The 16,909-nt window shown below is 45.2% G+C and overlaps 1 protein-coding gene across 4 annotated transcripts; it reads left to right on the plus strand.

The window, feature by feature from the left end:
* The first annotated feature begins 2,956 nt into the window (after positions 1 to 2,956).
* Positions 2,957 to 15,584, plus strand: senp6a (SUMO specific peptidase 6a). Of its 4 annotated transcripts, none has more exons than XR_011239422.1 (24): positions 2,957 to 3,110; positions 5,950 to 6,043; positions 6,725 to 6,788; positions 7,255 to 7,361; positions 7,462 to 7,614; positions 7,811 to 7,831; positions 8,463 to 8,533; positions 9,042 to 9,136; positions 9,253 to 9,637; positions 9,881 to 10,119; positions 10,236 to 10,376; positions 10,692 to 10,725; positions 11,184 to 11,372; positions 11,467 to 11,660; positions 11,820 to 11,998; positions 12,422 to 12,538; positions 12,627 to 12,749; positions 12,842 to 12,934; positions 13,033 to 13,376; positions 13,489 to 13,735; positions 13,850 to 13,938; positions 14,259 to 14,327; positions 14,430 to 14,580; positions 15,149 to 15,584. XR_011239422.1 is itself a non-coding variant. In XM_069515409.1 (24 exons), the coding sequence occupies exons 1-24, from the start codon at positions 3,080 to 3,082 to the stop codon at positions 15,383 to 15,385; spliced, it is 3,309 nt and encodes a 1,102-aa protein (XP_069371510.1). In that variant the 5' UTR covers positions 2,958 to 3,079; the 3' UTR covers positions 15,386 to 15,584. The 4 variants fall into 4 exon arrangements, 2 of the variants coding, with proteins under 2 accessions (XP_069371510.1, XP_069371511.1); XM_069515409.1 differs by having other exon boundaries at positions 2,958 to 3,110; positions 13,647 to 13,735; XR_011239423.1 differs by lacking the exon at positions 7,811 to 7,831 and having other exon boundaries at positions 2,958 to 3,110.
* Positions 15,585 to 16,909: the final 1,325 nt, after the last annotated feature.

Genomic DNA, 16,909 nt, shown 5'->3' on the forward strand with positions numbered 1-16,909 from the left:
CAGTCGCTCAGCGAAGCTTCGCCCCAGTGACACACAACACAACAGTGACACACACTTTACTACACAAACAACATCTCATCACAACACACACTTTACTCATTATTATCATTCTGCTTCTGTAAGTGTGATGTTATGAGAATTATATCGTTTTATCTTTATTTTATTTTTTTATCTTTATTTATATTATCGTTCTAATTTCTTTTAGAATATAATTATTTTATATTTTTCTTATCTCATCATTAAATTCTTTGTTTGATTCTTTGTTTCACTGCACAATGAATCTTGATTAAAAGCAATTATTAAAAAATGTGCAGTAAAGAATCACTGAGTAAATGTCCTGATCCGTTAGTCATACAAAGTTTATTCACAAAGTATTCTTTATAAAATATGACTCATATATAGTGAATCACTGAGCAAAACAAGGAAAATAAAAGACTGTGTAGGTTTATTTTATAACTGTATATATCTGGTTGTTTAGTTCAAGTACTTTTGTACAATCCTAAGCTTCATGTACTTTATTATATTTTCCTGAACAATAACTAAAATAAATAAAAAATTACCTGTTACTTCACAGATTCATATTTTTAAAACCTGTAAATACTTTCAGGGTCGCCTGAACACATCAGTGACACTGACTCTATATTACATCAGAATATAATAATAACTGTGTGAACCAGCATCTACAGTTTATGATTTATCTTTAAGGTTAAATGGACAAAACCACCAAAATGTTTAAGAAATAAAATGTTCTCCACTGCAGCACATTGTCCTGAATATTAAAGACAAGATGACATTTAACCTTTAAATGTTGTGACCAGCGTGATGATGTGTTAAATGAATACGTCTCTTGATTTTATAAACCTCAATTGTGTCTTTGATTGTCACAGTTTGAGCGTCGGCCTTTAACAGACGCTGATGACGTCACTCTCTCTCTTACCTGGTCGCTCCCCTGAGGCGTCACAGCTTCTCAGTCCAGAAAATAAAATCAGTCCAGGTCTGTGTTGCGTTCACTGACACAACATCATCAGGTTTACTTCTTCTCCTCCGTCAGAGCCGGAGTCTCTGTGAACTCACGGGGCGAGAGAGCAGCAGATAAAAGTGAGTGTGGAGAGAGAGAGAGAGAAACTTTCTTTCTTTCAGCTGAAATAAAATCCCTTGTTCTTTTCTCTCTGGAGTCTCTATATTTAACCTCAGTCTGTGGTTCAGCTCCTCTCACTGACGCTTTCCAAAACCCAACAGCTGAACTACCAGAGGCAGACCCCTCCTCTTCATCTAAACCCCTCCTCTTTCTCCTCCTCTTCGCCCTCCTCTTTCTCCTCCTCCTCTTCGTCCTCTTCCTCTAAACCCCTCCTCTTTCTTCTCCTCCTCCTCTTCCTCCTCCTCCTCCTCCTCTTCCTCCTCCTCTTCCTCCTCCTCCTCCTCACTGGGCTCAGTTGTTGTCTGATGACGTTTAGCAGCTTGTTTTGTTTTCTGTCACTTTAATGTTCACTGGCTTTGATGTTTTGGAAACAAATATAAAGTTGATGAAACTGAGCCATGACTGAACACGTGAAGAGGCGTGTTCTTCACCTGTGAAGAGGCGTGTTCTTCACATGTTCAGGTGGATCATTCTAATGACAGTAGAATGTCTTCATGCTCTAAAGTTCAGGAAACATCACGTCCCTCAGACTGTCCATCGCTGCAGCTCCTCTCTTCAGCCTCTGTCTCAAACACTTATGCTCCTGTCTCTTTAAGACCCCCCCCCCTCCCGATGAAGCCCAGTCCGCTCTGATTGGCCAGCTGCCTCTCTCAGCTGTGATTGGTTCTTATCTCTGTATTAACCATTGAACATATATATTCTTTAGTATTTGTTGTCCTCGATGAATACTTCTGTTTCCTCCTGTCTCGTGATAATAATACTCGGTCCTCGGAGTAACATTAAATGAGTTGTATTCTAACTTCCTGTGGTTTCATGTCTGACTGTGTATTTGTACTTGTGTCTAATAAAACATGTGTAACTGTGGTAACAATAAAAACTTGAAGCCTGAACAACTAACTCAGGGTTTTGTCTTTGTGATCAGAGCTTCTACAAAGTTTAACATTAAAACATTACACATCCGGGTAGAAACCTTCAAAATAAAACCATTATTTTGTATTTGATCGAGTGTGATCTGTCTGTTTTTGTGTGTGTACATTTGATTTCCCTGTTTTTAAATTGTATTTATCTTCAAATTTATCCATAAAATTCAAGTTGTTGAAGCTGAAACTAATAAGTGCCCAACAACACTTCAGCACTGAACCAACAACCTTCTGGGTAAAACCACGATGTATTGGAGAATTTGGTTTTCAAAGAAATCAGAAGAATCTGAGGTTTTACATCTTGTGCATTAAACATCATTTAAATTTTAAGACGTGAGACTGAGCTGAGTCAGGTTCATTGTCAGTTTAAAAACTGTATTAACAGGATCCACCTGCAGCCTCAGTGGTTCTTATCAACACAGGAACTTCCTTGGGAGCGTCATCTTTCCAACATCAGAGGGTGAGGTAGAGGGTCTGAACGGGACGGGTTCAGGGATTCAAAGTCCTACGTATATTTCTCAATGCCGCTCCCCTCTTTTATTTCTGTGGCAGGGAATTGGCCTGCACAACATCCCATCATTATGAACGCTGTATCTGACATCGCTGAGTGTGCTATATGCTCTGGTTCGGTATTGTCCTGTGTATTTACTTGTCTTCTTTGTTGGTGTCTTCCTCTTGCTGGTTTGTATTTCCTCAAACACGGTTGATGTTTTTATATTTTCCATATGCAAGTTTCTACATTTATATTGCTGGTGGTTCTATGACCAGATATTTGTCATATGTATGATTGTAAAATGTGCGATATTTGAAAATGCCAATACAATGTTAATCATAAGAAACACCACAGGACCTTCCTCACAGATGTTGCAGATGTTCACATCTTCTCACACATCATGTGCAGCTGGTTCCCTCCCGTGCTTTTATCGTGAAGGCCGGTGGCTGTGTTTCCGGCAGTGGGGCTCTTTGCGCGGCAGCTTGACAACAGGAGCCGCTGTCATCTGAGCTCCATCATGGAATAAACATGGCGCACAACAGGAGCATCCTCTTCGAAGGTAAGACCCGAGCCTCGGCCGCTCTTCGTCCCCTTCCCCCGGCTCTCCCCCGAGCTCCTGCCCCGCGGAGGAGACTCGTGTAGCCGCTGGTGTCCGCTCGTCATCGGTCCGGAATACGTGCGGGTCCCCCGAGCTAGGCTAGGCGGCTAACGTTAGCACCGCACCGCTCATCCTCCGGCAGCCGGGGTGAAAGCGAGCTGCCAGGCCGGTGACAGCGGCGCGTCTGCGGCGTGGCACGGGGGGACAGTGGCGGCGAGAGCGGCTGCTGAGGGATGGAGGTCCGGCTCGGTTCGGTTCAGCTCGGCTCGGCGGATCTCTGAAGCCTGACCAGCTAGCAGCGTTAGCTCTGAAGTTAGCTGGCTCTGCAGTGTGGAAGCTGGATGTGGTCACAGGCCTTCCTGCCTGAGAGGCTGTTCACCTCCACACACAGTGGGAACAGTTACAGAACATTTCCATCAAGAATTTAAAACCATTCACACGCTGTTCTCCTCCTACAGCTGATGAACTAGCCTGCTAACCTGCTAGCTTCTAACGTTAGCCGGCTAATAACAGTGAAACCTAGCAAACATTCCTCTCCGGATGTTTCCGCTTGTTGTTAATATCATTAATAATTTCCCACTTTGCCTGTTTAACAGTTCTTCTGCCTGTTGAATGTGTGGAGGACCTGAACATGAAGGAATACAAACATCTGTGAGATCCAGGCTGAGAGAAAAGAGACAGATAAACTTAAAGGTCCAGTGTGCAGAATGTAGCGACATCTAGTGGTGAAGTGTCATGTTGCAGCTGAACACCTTCACCCCCCCTCCCTCCCCCCAAACACGAAAAAGAGAAGGTTTAGTTGGTTCAGTCTGAGCGACTGTAAAAAAACATGGCTGCCTCCGTAGCGACGACCCGCTCCTGATGTAAATATAAAGTATTTAAATATAATACACGATACAACTTGTGTAATTTAGATGAAACAAACTAGTGAAAACATAACAAGGATTATTTTATATTCAATTTCTGCCAATAAATCCTTCCACAATAATCCTGCACACTGAAGGTTTTTGTGATTTCAGGTCGTGAATGAAATATTCTGATATCTGTGGTCGTGATTCCAGGAGTTGTAGGAGTGAGAAACAATAACTGGATGTTTAAGACATGAATTACGTTTCCTCCGAGGATGAGGTGCTGCTATGAGAACAGGATTTTAAAGTCCCGTTCAGGTCGAGACTCTTTCTGGCGAAGTCTTATTCTGTCGCTTCAGCGTGTTCGGATAAACCGTGTCCGTGTAGCTGTCGTCGTTGACTTCGTCGTCGTCCTGCAGGAAGTCCTCTAACGTCTGAAGGACAAAATGCAAAACCTCAGGAGGAATCTAAACCTCGACATCATGTGATTTATGAATCTGAAAAAATGGAATAACACATGAAGTGTGCGGAGCTTTGGGGTCGAAGTAAGAACAGGCTCATTGAACCGAGCGAGGCAGACGAGCTGTGAGATTGTAGAGAAATAGAATCTTGTTCGATTTGCCGAGTCGTCCAGAGGAACGCAAAGAACGCAGCTTTTAAGGCTCGTATTTTAGCCACCGTGTTTGAGATGATGCTGCTGGATCTGAACGTAACATGATGTTTGTAGCCAGACGGACAACACGATGACAGAGGTGACCATTGTGGCTGAGGAGGGAACGTTTCACCTAAGATACAATATTTAAAACAGATGGGGTTATGTTTCGTGGGTGGAATGAGGCAAATGCTTCCATGTTTGAATCCATTGTTTCTGTGTAGCTGTCTGTTGTTTTTCAGTCCTCATGGTTCAGTTGATTTAGGGAGGAAAGAGGAAGCCACAGTAACTGACATCCAGCCGACAGTTAAAGATCTGTGCAGCGACAACAACAGCTTTTTGAAATATGCATCACCAAAAAGAAAAGTGAACCAATGTCAGCATCATCTCGACCCGCATCAGATATCCTACAGTTAATATCCTGCAGTTAATATCGTACAGTTAATCCACTTGTAGAAGTTTTCTATAACGTGGAGTTGGGGATCGTTGGAGTTTTCTCTGATCCCAGTGCTAAAACACAGTTCAGGTGCGTAAACGGTGCAAGGGAGGAAACGTTTCAGACTTTCGTTGCACGTCCCTGGTGTCAGACTTTCAGGCATGGCATCCAGCCACACCTTGTTTTCGTTCCAACTGGCGATTTAGGAAGCTACCAGCTAACTGCGGGCTAACGTTATGTGTTGTCAGAGCCGTATAGAGGGCGTGTTGACACCAGAGTGTCATGTTAACAACACACGTGTGGCGATGTTTATGTTGCCTGAAAGCAGGAACACTACTTCAGCACAGAGGTCAGAAACTGAGATGAGGCGCAGAAATCTCTGTTGTGATCGGCTCCAGTAGGTTCTGGATGTTTAGGAACAATTAAAGTACCAAACGTTATTTATAACCAGAGCCCGACCAACAATATCGACTGATACCAGCCTTTCACAGACACATTAGCATCCGGGAAAAACTTTTATTTTAGTGAATAAGCAGCAGAAGAAAATGTGCATCAATTGTCTGTTTTTGTCAAGTTCTTTATATTTAATTGTATAAGTGTTTTCTTTTTATTTATAGTTCTTCACGGTTACAGTTTCCAGATGCAGTTAAATTAAGAAGCTTGTTGAAAATGAACAGAATAGTTTTTGTGCACAGAGCGTTTGTACTGCGCTATTATAATATTAGTGATTTCATTTTGAAATGATCAGGCCTGTATGTGGCTTCATTTAAAAGATTGTGTGTGTGTGCGTGCGTCTGTGCGTGTGTGTGTGTGCGTGTGTGTGTGTGTGTGGTATTGTGTCTCTGGTTTCTGGTTGGACTGAAGCTCTGGATCGATCAGAGACCAGGCGGGATGGAGGGTACAAGCACAGCTGGAGCTTCTCTCTCTCTGGTGACAGTGAGGAGGAGCGGAGACATGAGTAAGCACTTCTCCCCGGCCTCTCGTTTTCAGCAACACCAGCGCTGCACTGCATCACTCTGCCACCACACAGCTCTCTCCCTTCGCTCCACATACAGGAAACGACCCCGTTGACACGGCGCCTGATGAGCGAAGTATTCCCGTCTCTCGATAGATTCTCTGCTTTACTGCAGCAGTGCAGATCTATATTTATTAAACCTACGGTGAAATCTGGCTAATTCTAGGATTAATCAATTAAAAGGTAGTAAAGATTATTTTCTTCTATAAATCTGTTTAAATTGTTCATAATATATATTGAGAGAATAGTTCCAACTTTAATAACCATTGATAACCAGAGCTTGAGTTCATGTTTTGTACATTTCTTTCTTATTCCGTATCTTAGACAGTTAATGCTCTTTTCCTCTGACACAGTGTTCTTTACAATCTTTGCTTGACATAGATTAAATAAATTAAAACACGATAAATAGATGAACATTATGAACAAATAAAATGTTAAGGTAAATATCTGCTGTTCATTACGGAATAATCTGCAGACTGTTTTCTCCATCAGTGCAATAATTCATCATCACAGTTTCCCCGAGAACAAAATAACATCGACGCAGCAGTAAAATGTGTTCACTCCACGTTCAGGACATGAACACATGATTCTTATCATTCTGGTGTTTTTGTCTTGTTCCGTCAGTGCGAGTGTGGTGAGCATGGAGGAGATGGACAGGCCGCAGCCGATCTCCCCCGAGGAGAAAAAGGTAAACTTCTCTCCACTCTCTTCCTTCCACACACCGGGGATCGGTGACTCCCAGCAGGCCGTGGGGCTCCGCGGTTCGGCTCAGCACGCTCTGCCTGGCGCCTGCCTGACACACCCGGGACCCCAGGAGTCCAAGAGCTAACGCTGCTGATGGGCTTTGGGAGTCATTTTCTGGAGCTGCTGTTGTTTTCCTGTGTGGGTGCAGGGTGTCACACAAACAGGGTGTTTACACTTCATCCATGTTACGTTTAAAGACATCAACCAGAGTTTTAGAGTCTGGACGAGCAGAAACGTTTGGAAACGATGAGCAGCCTCAGCTTCTAGTGTAGAACACAACATGGAGAATCACGTGTTGCTGACCCTGATGTCTTGTTAAAAGAAAACACAGTGGTACAGTGATCGTGATGTTGAAGCCTTTCAGTGCAGCCATTGCGTTTTATTTCCTCTGGTTTGTGTTGTCCCTGCAGTCTCCCACCCTGAGGCACTTCACTTCCTCTGACCCCTTGAGGACGTATGAAAACCGGCCAAATCATCACATGAGGCCTCTGAACAAGCTGGCACCCAAAAAGCTCAGGTACCTTGTTCCTGCTGTTTCTACAGACTCTGCTGGGGGCGGGTTTGTTTTACACACCATTTGATGTGTGTTTGATTTCCGTTCCCTTCCTCTCCTGCAGCGAGGACCCTCTCACCGTAGCAACGCCCCCTCCCATACCCAACAGAACCAACTATTTCATCATCAGGCCCTCGCCTTCACAAGGAATCCTTCTGCAAGGACGGCACTTTCAGCACACGCAGATGCCCTCTGCAATAAGGAAACCAGTCCAAAGGTAAGAGTCCGAGCCGGATAACATGTCCCTGCTTCTGCTCAGAGAGGAACCTGCTCTAATTCTTACAACCGCACATTTACAACAGAGGTGATTTGCATTTCATACAAGGGACACGTACACAGAAAGACAAAAAAGAAATTATGGCAGGAGTTAATTAAAGTATGAGACGAATCTCTTTTTGATTTTCATCTTCCAGCAGCCTTGATTTGAAGGAAAGGTGAGTTTGTGACCGAGCTGCTGTCAGTGGACGTCATGTGATGCTTTGTTAGTGTTTGTTTTTCCATCACCCTCTTCTCCTCTCGATCCATCTAATGCATGGCTTTGCCAAAATTACCTTTGAACTCTGGAAAATGTCCAGAAATTAGTGTCTGTATATTTTGTGTAGTCAGTGTGAAGCAGCAGATCGTCGACTCGTTCACAACAACAGGAACATGTGGGGGACATTCAGGCGAGGGGTGGAGCCTGTAGAGCAGCAGGAGGCGGGACATGACGTCTGAACTCCGCTGTGGAAAGATCAGTGTTGTTGTTTACAGCTCGTCCACACCGGCGTCGGCCCTCATCACCGAAACATCTGGAACCTCCTCGTCTTTTTTAAGTGGACGTCGTATATGTCAACTTAAGACACCAGACGCCTTAACAATCCTTGAAAGTTTGATTCTGTTAAATCAGACACTGAGGAGATTTTTACTTTACATTTGGCCCATAAATCATTTAAAAGACCTTTTTCTTCATCTCTTATACGAATTTAAACAAACTTTTTACCCTGATTCTACATTTTTCTCCCTGGCTGAGCTTTATGATAAAACCTGTGATGTCACTGATCGACGTGTTTCTTTCTCCTCCTGCAGAAATGACTTCTCCACCACACAACAAGCTGTAGAAGTGGACAGCATCGTCCTCACCTGTCCAGAGATCCCAGGTACCGTCCACCGCTCACACCACGAGGCATTATTTCTTTAAACTTAATCTGAGGGTGGAAGTGCTGCAGTTCTGAACCTCCTCCCTGCTCCTGCCGGAGGAGGAGAAGATCTCAAGCCTCCCACATTTAATCCTCAAAGCTCCTGGCTGAGGGAGAAGAGCTTATGAAACACTTGTTAACAGAGCCTGTGTAACTGAAACATCAGACCATGAGAATAATAAAAACGGTTTCACAAAACCAAAACTGAAAATTGTGCTCGTAGGGTTAAGTTCTCAACAGTTCTCAGAGCAGGTTTTTTTTATTCTTTTCTTTGCAAGCGAGTCGGCAAATAAAACATGTACTTTGACCTGGAGTTCCACTGTGGTGAACTTTGACCTGCAGCGTCGTAGCCTCAACCAACATTGGCCATCGTTGGGTGCAGCTGCAGTACTGATGAAGGCCAGTGGTTATTTAAAGGATAAATATTTCTCAGCGAGTCACGTTGTCTGGATTTGTTTTCACTTTTCAGACGAGGAGAGTCTGAACATCAAACGTCGCCTCCAGCACAAGAGGAAACCGTTGGACGGCTGCTGTAGTGTTCCTGAGCAGGTCAAAGCAGCGGAGGTGAGAGAAGCAGCACGACTCTGTTAGCCTCTTTCAGAACTGAGTGAGAGACAGAATCACATAGATGAGTTTTCTTTGTGTCTCACACACACAAACAAAGTGTTTTTCTTTGGCAGCCTCTCCGGCCCACCATCTATCAGGCCGTGTGCCTGAAGTGCAACAAGCCGTGCGAGGACAATAAGTGTCCGTGCTGTGGGAACATGGCGCCGGTGCTTCCCTGCCAGCAGGCCACGCTGTCGTCCCCGACCCCCAGACCCCCCATCAGATCCCAGCCCTCCCCCGGACCAAACAGCCTGCAGCAAAACTTCTACAAACCGGCCACGACCATGAGGGCGCCGCATGGCGAGACCATGCCGATACGAATCTCGAGCAGCAGAGGAACCCTGCTGCCTCTGAACAACGGCAGGTCGCCTCTGATACCTGGGACGTCCAGCTGCTGTGGCACCCGGAACCCCCCCAAAGGGAAGAGGACGGCCCAGCAGCACAAGCTCAACGATCCCAGTAAGTCCGTCCGTCTCGTTCTGAACTCACTGATAAGATTTGGGTTGTCAAAGGTCAAAGGTCACGGTGGCCTCACAAAGCATGTTTTTGGCTCTTCGATATCTCAAATCGATCTTTAGGGAATTTATCAATATTTATTTCATTTTTCACTTGAAATTTGTTACAAACAGAATCAAATCACAGTGTCCTCAGTCGAGCTAAAAACAAAAGACAGCACAAACCTTGAATTCACTTCGTCCTCAGTCGTCCTGTCCAGCGATGACGAGGAGGACGCCGACAACGCCAGCACAGGAAGTGTCAACAGACTGGACAGCGTTTCCCCGCGGCCGGCAGACTCGGCACATTCCTCGCCGGCACCCTCTGGAGGCAGAGTGGAGGCGGCCGTGAAGAGCGCCGGAGATCAGGAGGAGATAAACACAGAATTCTTTGAAGACGTCAACATGAAGGTCACAATACCACGGAGGGCTCGGATGAAAGACCAGGTGAGAGTCAGCAGATCAAAACTGGAAACTTTAACTCTGAGGTTTTATTGAGCTCAGTGGAAACAGTCACCTCCCACTGTCCCCAACGTCTCACACTCTACTTCTGTCATTTTCAGTTTGGAAATCAACCTCCTGAGCAGTTTTCACCAAAGACGAAGAAGCCCAAGTGCACCCCCAATAAGTGCGACAGCATCATTCTGGAGTGTCGGAGCGTAAGAGTAGGAACTCTACGCAGGATGGTGACCAAACCTGTCATTGTGAGTCTTTTATTTATCTCACTTCCTGTCACTGTGAAACAAATAATTAAAAGCTTCATAAAACCAGGTGTGTTTCAAAGCGTTGCAGGGACCAGGAAGGATTATTTCCTCTGGAGTGTCGGTAAATGGCTCATAAACCTGACAAGCAAAAATGTTGTTTAATATAAAAGGATCAAATCTAAAACTCATAATACAAAGATATTAAAATCTTCAAGCTCTGGATTCTGAATTAAAGCCTCGTCCAGAGAATCCAGTCCACATGAAGAAGAGTGTGGAAATAAATAATAAATATCTTGGGTTCTTTCTCTTTTTCAGTTTTCCATCGAACACATCCAGCTGGAAACCGAAGGTAAGAACCAGCAGCAATGAATTCAGTCAATAAGACCCAGTGAGCGGAGCAGCTGGAATCAAACCCCGGCTGAGTGAGATGGCACCACAGTGACTTCACCGTCCTGTTTCTGAAACACAAACTAAATACTTGAGTCCCTAAATTACAATGTGAAACCGAAACTAACCAGATCAAATGAAACTATGGAACAAAGACATGAAGCTTCAGACTCAGTGAGAAAACGTCCTAAATCTAAAACGACTCGATCTTCAGTCAGAAGAAAACATCCGACGACACGACTGTCAAACATTTATTCATTTGTTAAATGTGTTTAGTTTCTAGATTGATCAAGATTCATTAGTGTCTGTGTTGAGTCAAAGGGTTTTTAATCTCGTCATCTTTCTTAACACAAATCTTTTCCTACATTTAAAAACCTTCTCTCTGAAAAGTGTTTGACCCGTCGGGTGTTTTGTCGTCAGGTGCCGAGCGCAACAGCGTCGAGAAGGTTTGTTTTCAGGCGTCGGAGCTGATCAGCTGCGAGTGGTGCAGCGTGCGAAAGCTTCCCGTCCTGTTCTTCCAGACGACACCGGAGGAGTGCGACCGCCTGCGAACACAGCTCAACATGACCAAGGAGAGGGGGGGGCACTGGTACGACTGCGCCGGGGACCGTGAGTGCACTCGTGTACAAATACACAGATGTAGTGTTTATCTTTCTTGAGACCGAGTGAGTTAATTCGACGGATGCGTCTCGTCTCTGGTCAGAGTCGGACGAGAAGTACATCGTCTTGATCTTCGAGAACGGCCTGGTGATGAAGGAGCAGATGATCCTGGAGGACATCCTGGGAGAGATCGGCCGGAACAACAACCTCATGAACTTCCCGACCAAGATGCCCTTCGAAGAGGCCAACATCCGACTGGTCAACTACAACAAGGCCACGAGGCAGAAGGAGGATAAGGTGGGTTTGTGGTCAATGTGGTCAAGGTGATGAACCTCAGCTAAGTTTGTTTGTCAGGGAAGAACCTTTTTTTTTTTTAAGACGACATGAGTTCTCGTCCCTGTGGATGTTTGTCATCACTGACACCCCCCCTCTGTCCCCCTCTGTCCCCCTCTGCAGACGAAGCCGATACAAACTCCTCCCAAAATCACCCAGGTCACGCCAGTCAGCAAAGTCTCGCAGGTCACGATGCCCGTACGTACGCGGATGGCCACCCGCCAGCACAGCAGCACCTACTTCGAAGACGAGGACGAGGACATGACCGACCTCCAGCCCACGTTCTCCGGACCAATCATCAAGTGAGCGACTCGTTTGCTATGACGCTCTGTATCGTGAGGAAATGAATCCCTGTGGTGCAGAGGTTTGTGACAGTCTCTGCAGGAAACAGCTTGAGTTGAAGACTGTCTCTAGCACTAAGGTTTCTAAAAATATTAATAATCTGAATGTTCTTAAAAAGCCTTGAACATGTTAAAGTATTGTGTCAGGTCTCTGGACCTCACTGTCCACAACCACTGACGCTCAAATTCATTTGACTCTGGGCCTGGTAAGAAAATGTCCTGAGCCTCCTCGGACATTTGTCTTCTCACAAACAGAACCTCCGATAAATGTCCAGAGTTCAGTTCAGTCTGAACAAACATACGTTTCACACATTTCCAACGTCGTGTCTCTCTCCTGTCGTGAAAACCACGTTTGACACTTGTTGTTTTCTTCTTCTTCTTCAGATTAATGGTGTATCCTCCTCCTCCAGCCAAAGGTGGCATATCAGTCACGAATGAAGACCTCCACTGCCTTAACGATGGAGAATTCCTAAATGACGTTATCATAGACTTTTATTTAAAGTGAGCAGCTGACTTCCTCACGTGACAGTAAATTCAAAGTGTCTGTGTGAGTTTTCCAACTGAAACGTGTCGTTTGATTGTTTTTCAGCTATTTAGTTTTAGAGAAATTGAAAAAAGAAGATGCACAAAGAAGCCACGTGTTTAGCTCCTTCTTTTACAAGAGACTGAACCAGAGGGAGCGGAGGAACGTTCCGGACACGACCAACATGCCGTGAGTGTCCCGCGGCAGCCGTGATGTTTTCAGAGCCAAGCTGCGCTCAGACCTTTCTCTGCTCAACACATTGCTGTTCTTGATTTTCCCAGAATCCAGAAAAGGAAGCACAACAGGGTAAAGACGTGGACTCGGCACGTGGATCTGTTCCAGAAAGATTTCATCTTTGTTCCCATCAACGAGTCGTGAGTCTCAAGTTTGACCATTTGACTGGAAATCAAATATTCTACACAACATTGTCTGTAAAGTGAGATGGAATAATTTTCCTCACCTGTTTCGTCAGAGCTCACTGGTACCTGGCCGTCATCTGCTTCCCGGGCCTCGAGGGTCCAGTGTACGAGCAGAACTCGCTGTACCACGGCACGGTGCCGGCCTCCATATCGCCGGCCGATCCCGCATCAGACGAGAACATCCCGGACCACTGTCGTCCCCTGTCTCCAGACGGAGACGGGCTGGACAGCTCCTCGGAGCAGCTGTCCCCCGGCGTCCCCGAGGCGTCTGGAGACACTCTGCCTGATAGAGACCTCGCCAAGGAGAACTCCTCCTTCACAGACAGGAGGCAAGAGACTCCCTGTGCTCCTGCAGCGTCCAGCAGTTTCCAAGCCAACGGCGAACAACAATATACGAGTGAGTCTCCACCTGATGTCTGGGTTAGATTGAGAACAACTGAACCAGGATCAGTTTCTGCTTCACCTCTGGTACCTCCTCCAGGTTATCATCAGAGTTTGTCTGTTTACAGAACCAGTAAACTTGGTGGTAGGATGTGGTTTGGATCAGGACGAACTCGTGCAGTTAGAAGTGACGACGATCCTGAGACTCAGAGCAACAAAGGAAACGTTCATGTTTGATTTCTTCTGCTGCAGATCAATGATTTCTGTCTGTGGTTGATTCTTTTAGACGAGTTGCACAGAATCAGTGTTTGCTACGGTTCAAACAAAGGAGAGGACGACACGTTCACCTTCTCTGACGACCAGAGCTCCTGTCAGGTACTCGCCTCTGACTCACGTCTGTAATTCATCCTCTCACATCGTCAGGAAATTCATCGTCTGTCCGAATGAAACTTTAAATGAATTAAAGCTGAGTTTGAATCCTGTCTTCAGGACGAGTGCAGTGAGGACGGGACTCTGGCTGAGGACACACTGGGACCGGACGTCTCTGGTTTGGCCTCCAAACAGAACGTCTGCAGACAGTGAGTGGGTGCACGTCTGGGGTTTCACCTGCAGGAGGCGCTGTTGCTCTGTTTATGTTAATCACTGGAGTTGTTCATTCAGGAGAAGCTGAACAACATGTTCTCCTGCAGCCTCCTGGTCAAACGTCAGTAAAATATCTGAGTGGCTGTAAACAACAACACTGGTCTTTCCACAGAAGAATTCATACGTCATGTCCCGCCTCCTGCTGCTCTACAGGCTCCACCCCTCGCCACATGTGACCTGTTGAATCGTCAGTTTTACAGTTTCCTCATTTGGAAACATTAGAACTGACTCTTGTCCTCTTGTTGTTGTTCTTCAGGCCGTGTATCCTCATCATGGACTCGCTGCGTGGTCCGGCGAGGTCGACTGTGGTGAAAACTCTGAGAGAGTGAGTGTAACAACAACAACAACAACCTTCACAATGAGAGGAACGGTCGGTGGGAGTGTGAGCGACGCTGCAGGGGACTGAAACTGTGTGCGTTTGTTTTAGGTACCTGGAGGTGGAGTGGGAGGTGCGTAAAGGGACCCAGCGGAGCTTCGGGAAGGACGTGATGAGAGGATCCAGCCCACGTGTGCCTCAGCAGGACAACTTCAGCGACTGTGGAGTTTACGTCCTGCAGTATGTGGAGAGCTTCTTTGAGGTGAGAGCAGGACGAAGATTTTTATTTTATTTGAGTTCAAACAAATGAGTCTCGTCCACACTGGAGGTAAACTCCCATGATCCCACACTGCTTCACGTCATCAAACACAGATGAACTCAACAAACAAAACTTCATCAACTCGTCAAAAGCTTTTCTTCAATGAAAAAAGTTTTTTCAGTTTCTTCATATTTCTGCTGAGAATAAAAACTGAAGCAAATAATCAAGAAACACAAGTAACGGAGAAAATAGATTCAGACGACGACACAATTCAATGAGTAATTAAAACCAAGTCCTTCTGACTGAAGTATGTTTCATTTTGAAATGACAAATATCACAGATTTTTAATTTGAAGGACAAAGTTGAGCAGCTTTTTATCATCAAACTATAATTCACTGAAATAAATAGTTCAATGTTTTAAATAAAAGAGAGACTTCAGTGTCCAACAGGAGCCACAGCATTTGTTGGGCAAGAAAAATGTAAAAATGATTTTTAGTGTTTGTCCCAGTTTCTCACCTTCCAGTTTACATGAAGTAATAATTCATCTTCCTCTTTCTCTGTGTCTGCTCAGAATCCCCTCCCCAGTTTCCATCTGCCGGTGAATCTGTCCGAGTGGTTTCAGCAGCAGCGAATGAAGACGAAGCGCAAAGAAATCAAGGATCTGATCCTGAAGATTCAGGCTCAACAGGAACTGAACAGGGACGTGTCCGACCAGGTCCGGGCTCCAGCCGGCTCCTGTGAGGAGCCCGAGATCGAAGAGACTTCTGGGTCGACGGGCCGACCGCCGAACCCGCCCATGGGCCCCTGAAACAGCCCCGCCCACTTACTCACTCAACTCCACCTCGTCCCGTTGCTCCCGGGCCGAGCGGCGGCGAGGGGCGTGACCCCGAACCTGATTGTACGCTGCTGGTTTCACGAGGAAACGTCTGAAACGGTCCTGAACTCCCTCCATTGCCCACAGACATCCTCTGAATTTGTATTGAATAAAAACATGAAGTGTAAATATGCTGGAGTTTCTCCGCTGCCTTTGTAATTTACTGTTTTCTGACTCACACATGAAAGTGGCTCTTTAAGTTATGTTTTCATAGATGTTGGAGAATCTGTGCAGAAAATACTGTTTGGCTCTGGCGTCGTTATTTTTTATGCTCATGCTGTTTAGAGGAACGAAGAGAAAACACTTGGAGGAGGTCGTTGTTATTTGTTGGTTAAAACTGCTCTGGAGGGAAATGAGAAGAAGCAGTGTTCAGAGTAGTTCAGTGCTCGTTGAACATTTTCACAATTAAAAGCAGATTTAGATGCAAGAGCGTTTCTGTGTGTGTGTGTGTGTGTGTGTTGTTACCACAGACTGTGAATAAAGATGGACGACACGACGGCTCCTGAAAGTGAAGCCGGAACGTCTTGATCGCCCCCTGGTGTCTGGCTGCAGTAGAGCTCATAAACCCGTTAAATAAATGTCAAAGTTGTTTCTGTCACTTCAGGTCGTTCTGATGTCACTGATGTTTGTTCAAGTGTTTCTGATCCGTTTGGTTTGAAACAGTTTGATGATATATAAACAGGCTGATTGACAGCTGACACTGACTCATGATTGGTTGAGCATGTGTGTGGGCGGGACCTTGTTACCACGGCGCTGACTCCAAATGACGGCATCAAAATGTTTTTTTTTTTGTTTCTGGAAGAAGCAGAGATGCGTCGTTTAACTTTATCAAGTTTTTAAGTAAAGTGCTTTACATTACATCTTACATCAGAAGGATGAAACTCACTGAAACTTTTACACGAAGCACCATTGAAAAAGTACAAATATTTAAGTTCTTCACATAAACTGAGCGACTCATGTCAAAGAGAAACTTTCATACTGAGCGAGATTTTATTTTCAAATGTACAAAATATAAAACTTTTAAAACAAAAGATTTTCAAGAGGGAAACTTTGAATCTAGAATCAAACAGGTGCTTTGAGTTTCTCAGTTTTCACTTTCTCGGACTCAAACATTCATGAAGCGTTTTGTCGTCTCACAATATTAAATCATTAAATAATAATCAGCTGATCCCGCTCATTGCTGCTGCGCTCACTGCTGCCCCCTGTGGCTGCAACCACGACAGTGAGTCACTGATAATGTAATGAACTCAAGGTCTAGTTCTTCTGGAGCCTTTCGCTCACGTCCCGTGGTCTTCGTCATGTGTCCTTCAGTGGTTCGTGTTGAGAAGAAGTTAACTCTGAGTTTGACCTTTGACCCGACTGAACCCGACAACTGGGGAAAGTCAATCTGCTGATGAAGGTCATGTGATGAGACCAAAAGCTCCAGAGCAGCTGCTCAATGGACCAAAAATGATGATT

Source organism: Paralichthys olivaceus, chromosome 19, assembly GCF_024713975.1.
Source record: "Paralichthys olivaceus isolate ysfri-2021 chromosome 19, ASM2471397v2, whole genome shotgun sequence".
NCBI classification, from domain to species: domain Eukaryota; kingdom Metazoa; phylum Chordata; class Actinopteri; order Pleuronectiformes; family Paralichthyidae; genus Paralichthys; species Paralichthys olivaceus.

Excerpts from the sequence above, each read along its gene's own strand:
- senp6a (XM_069515409.1), top strand. The coding sequence starts at position 3,080 with ATGGCGCACAACAGGAGCATCCTCTTCGAAG. Across the intron at positions 12,935-13,032 it reads TTTGTTCCCATCAACGAGTC|AGCTCACTGGTACCTGGCCG; the intron begins GTGAGTCTCAAG and ends CTGTTTCGTCAG. Across the intron at positions 13,939-14,258 it reads AAACAGAACGTCTGCAGACA|GCCGTGTATCCTCATCATGG; the intron begins GTGAGTGGGTGC and ends GTTGTTCTTCAG.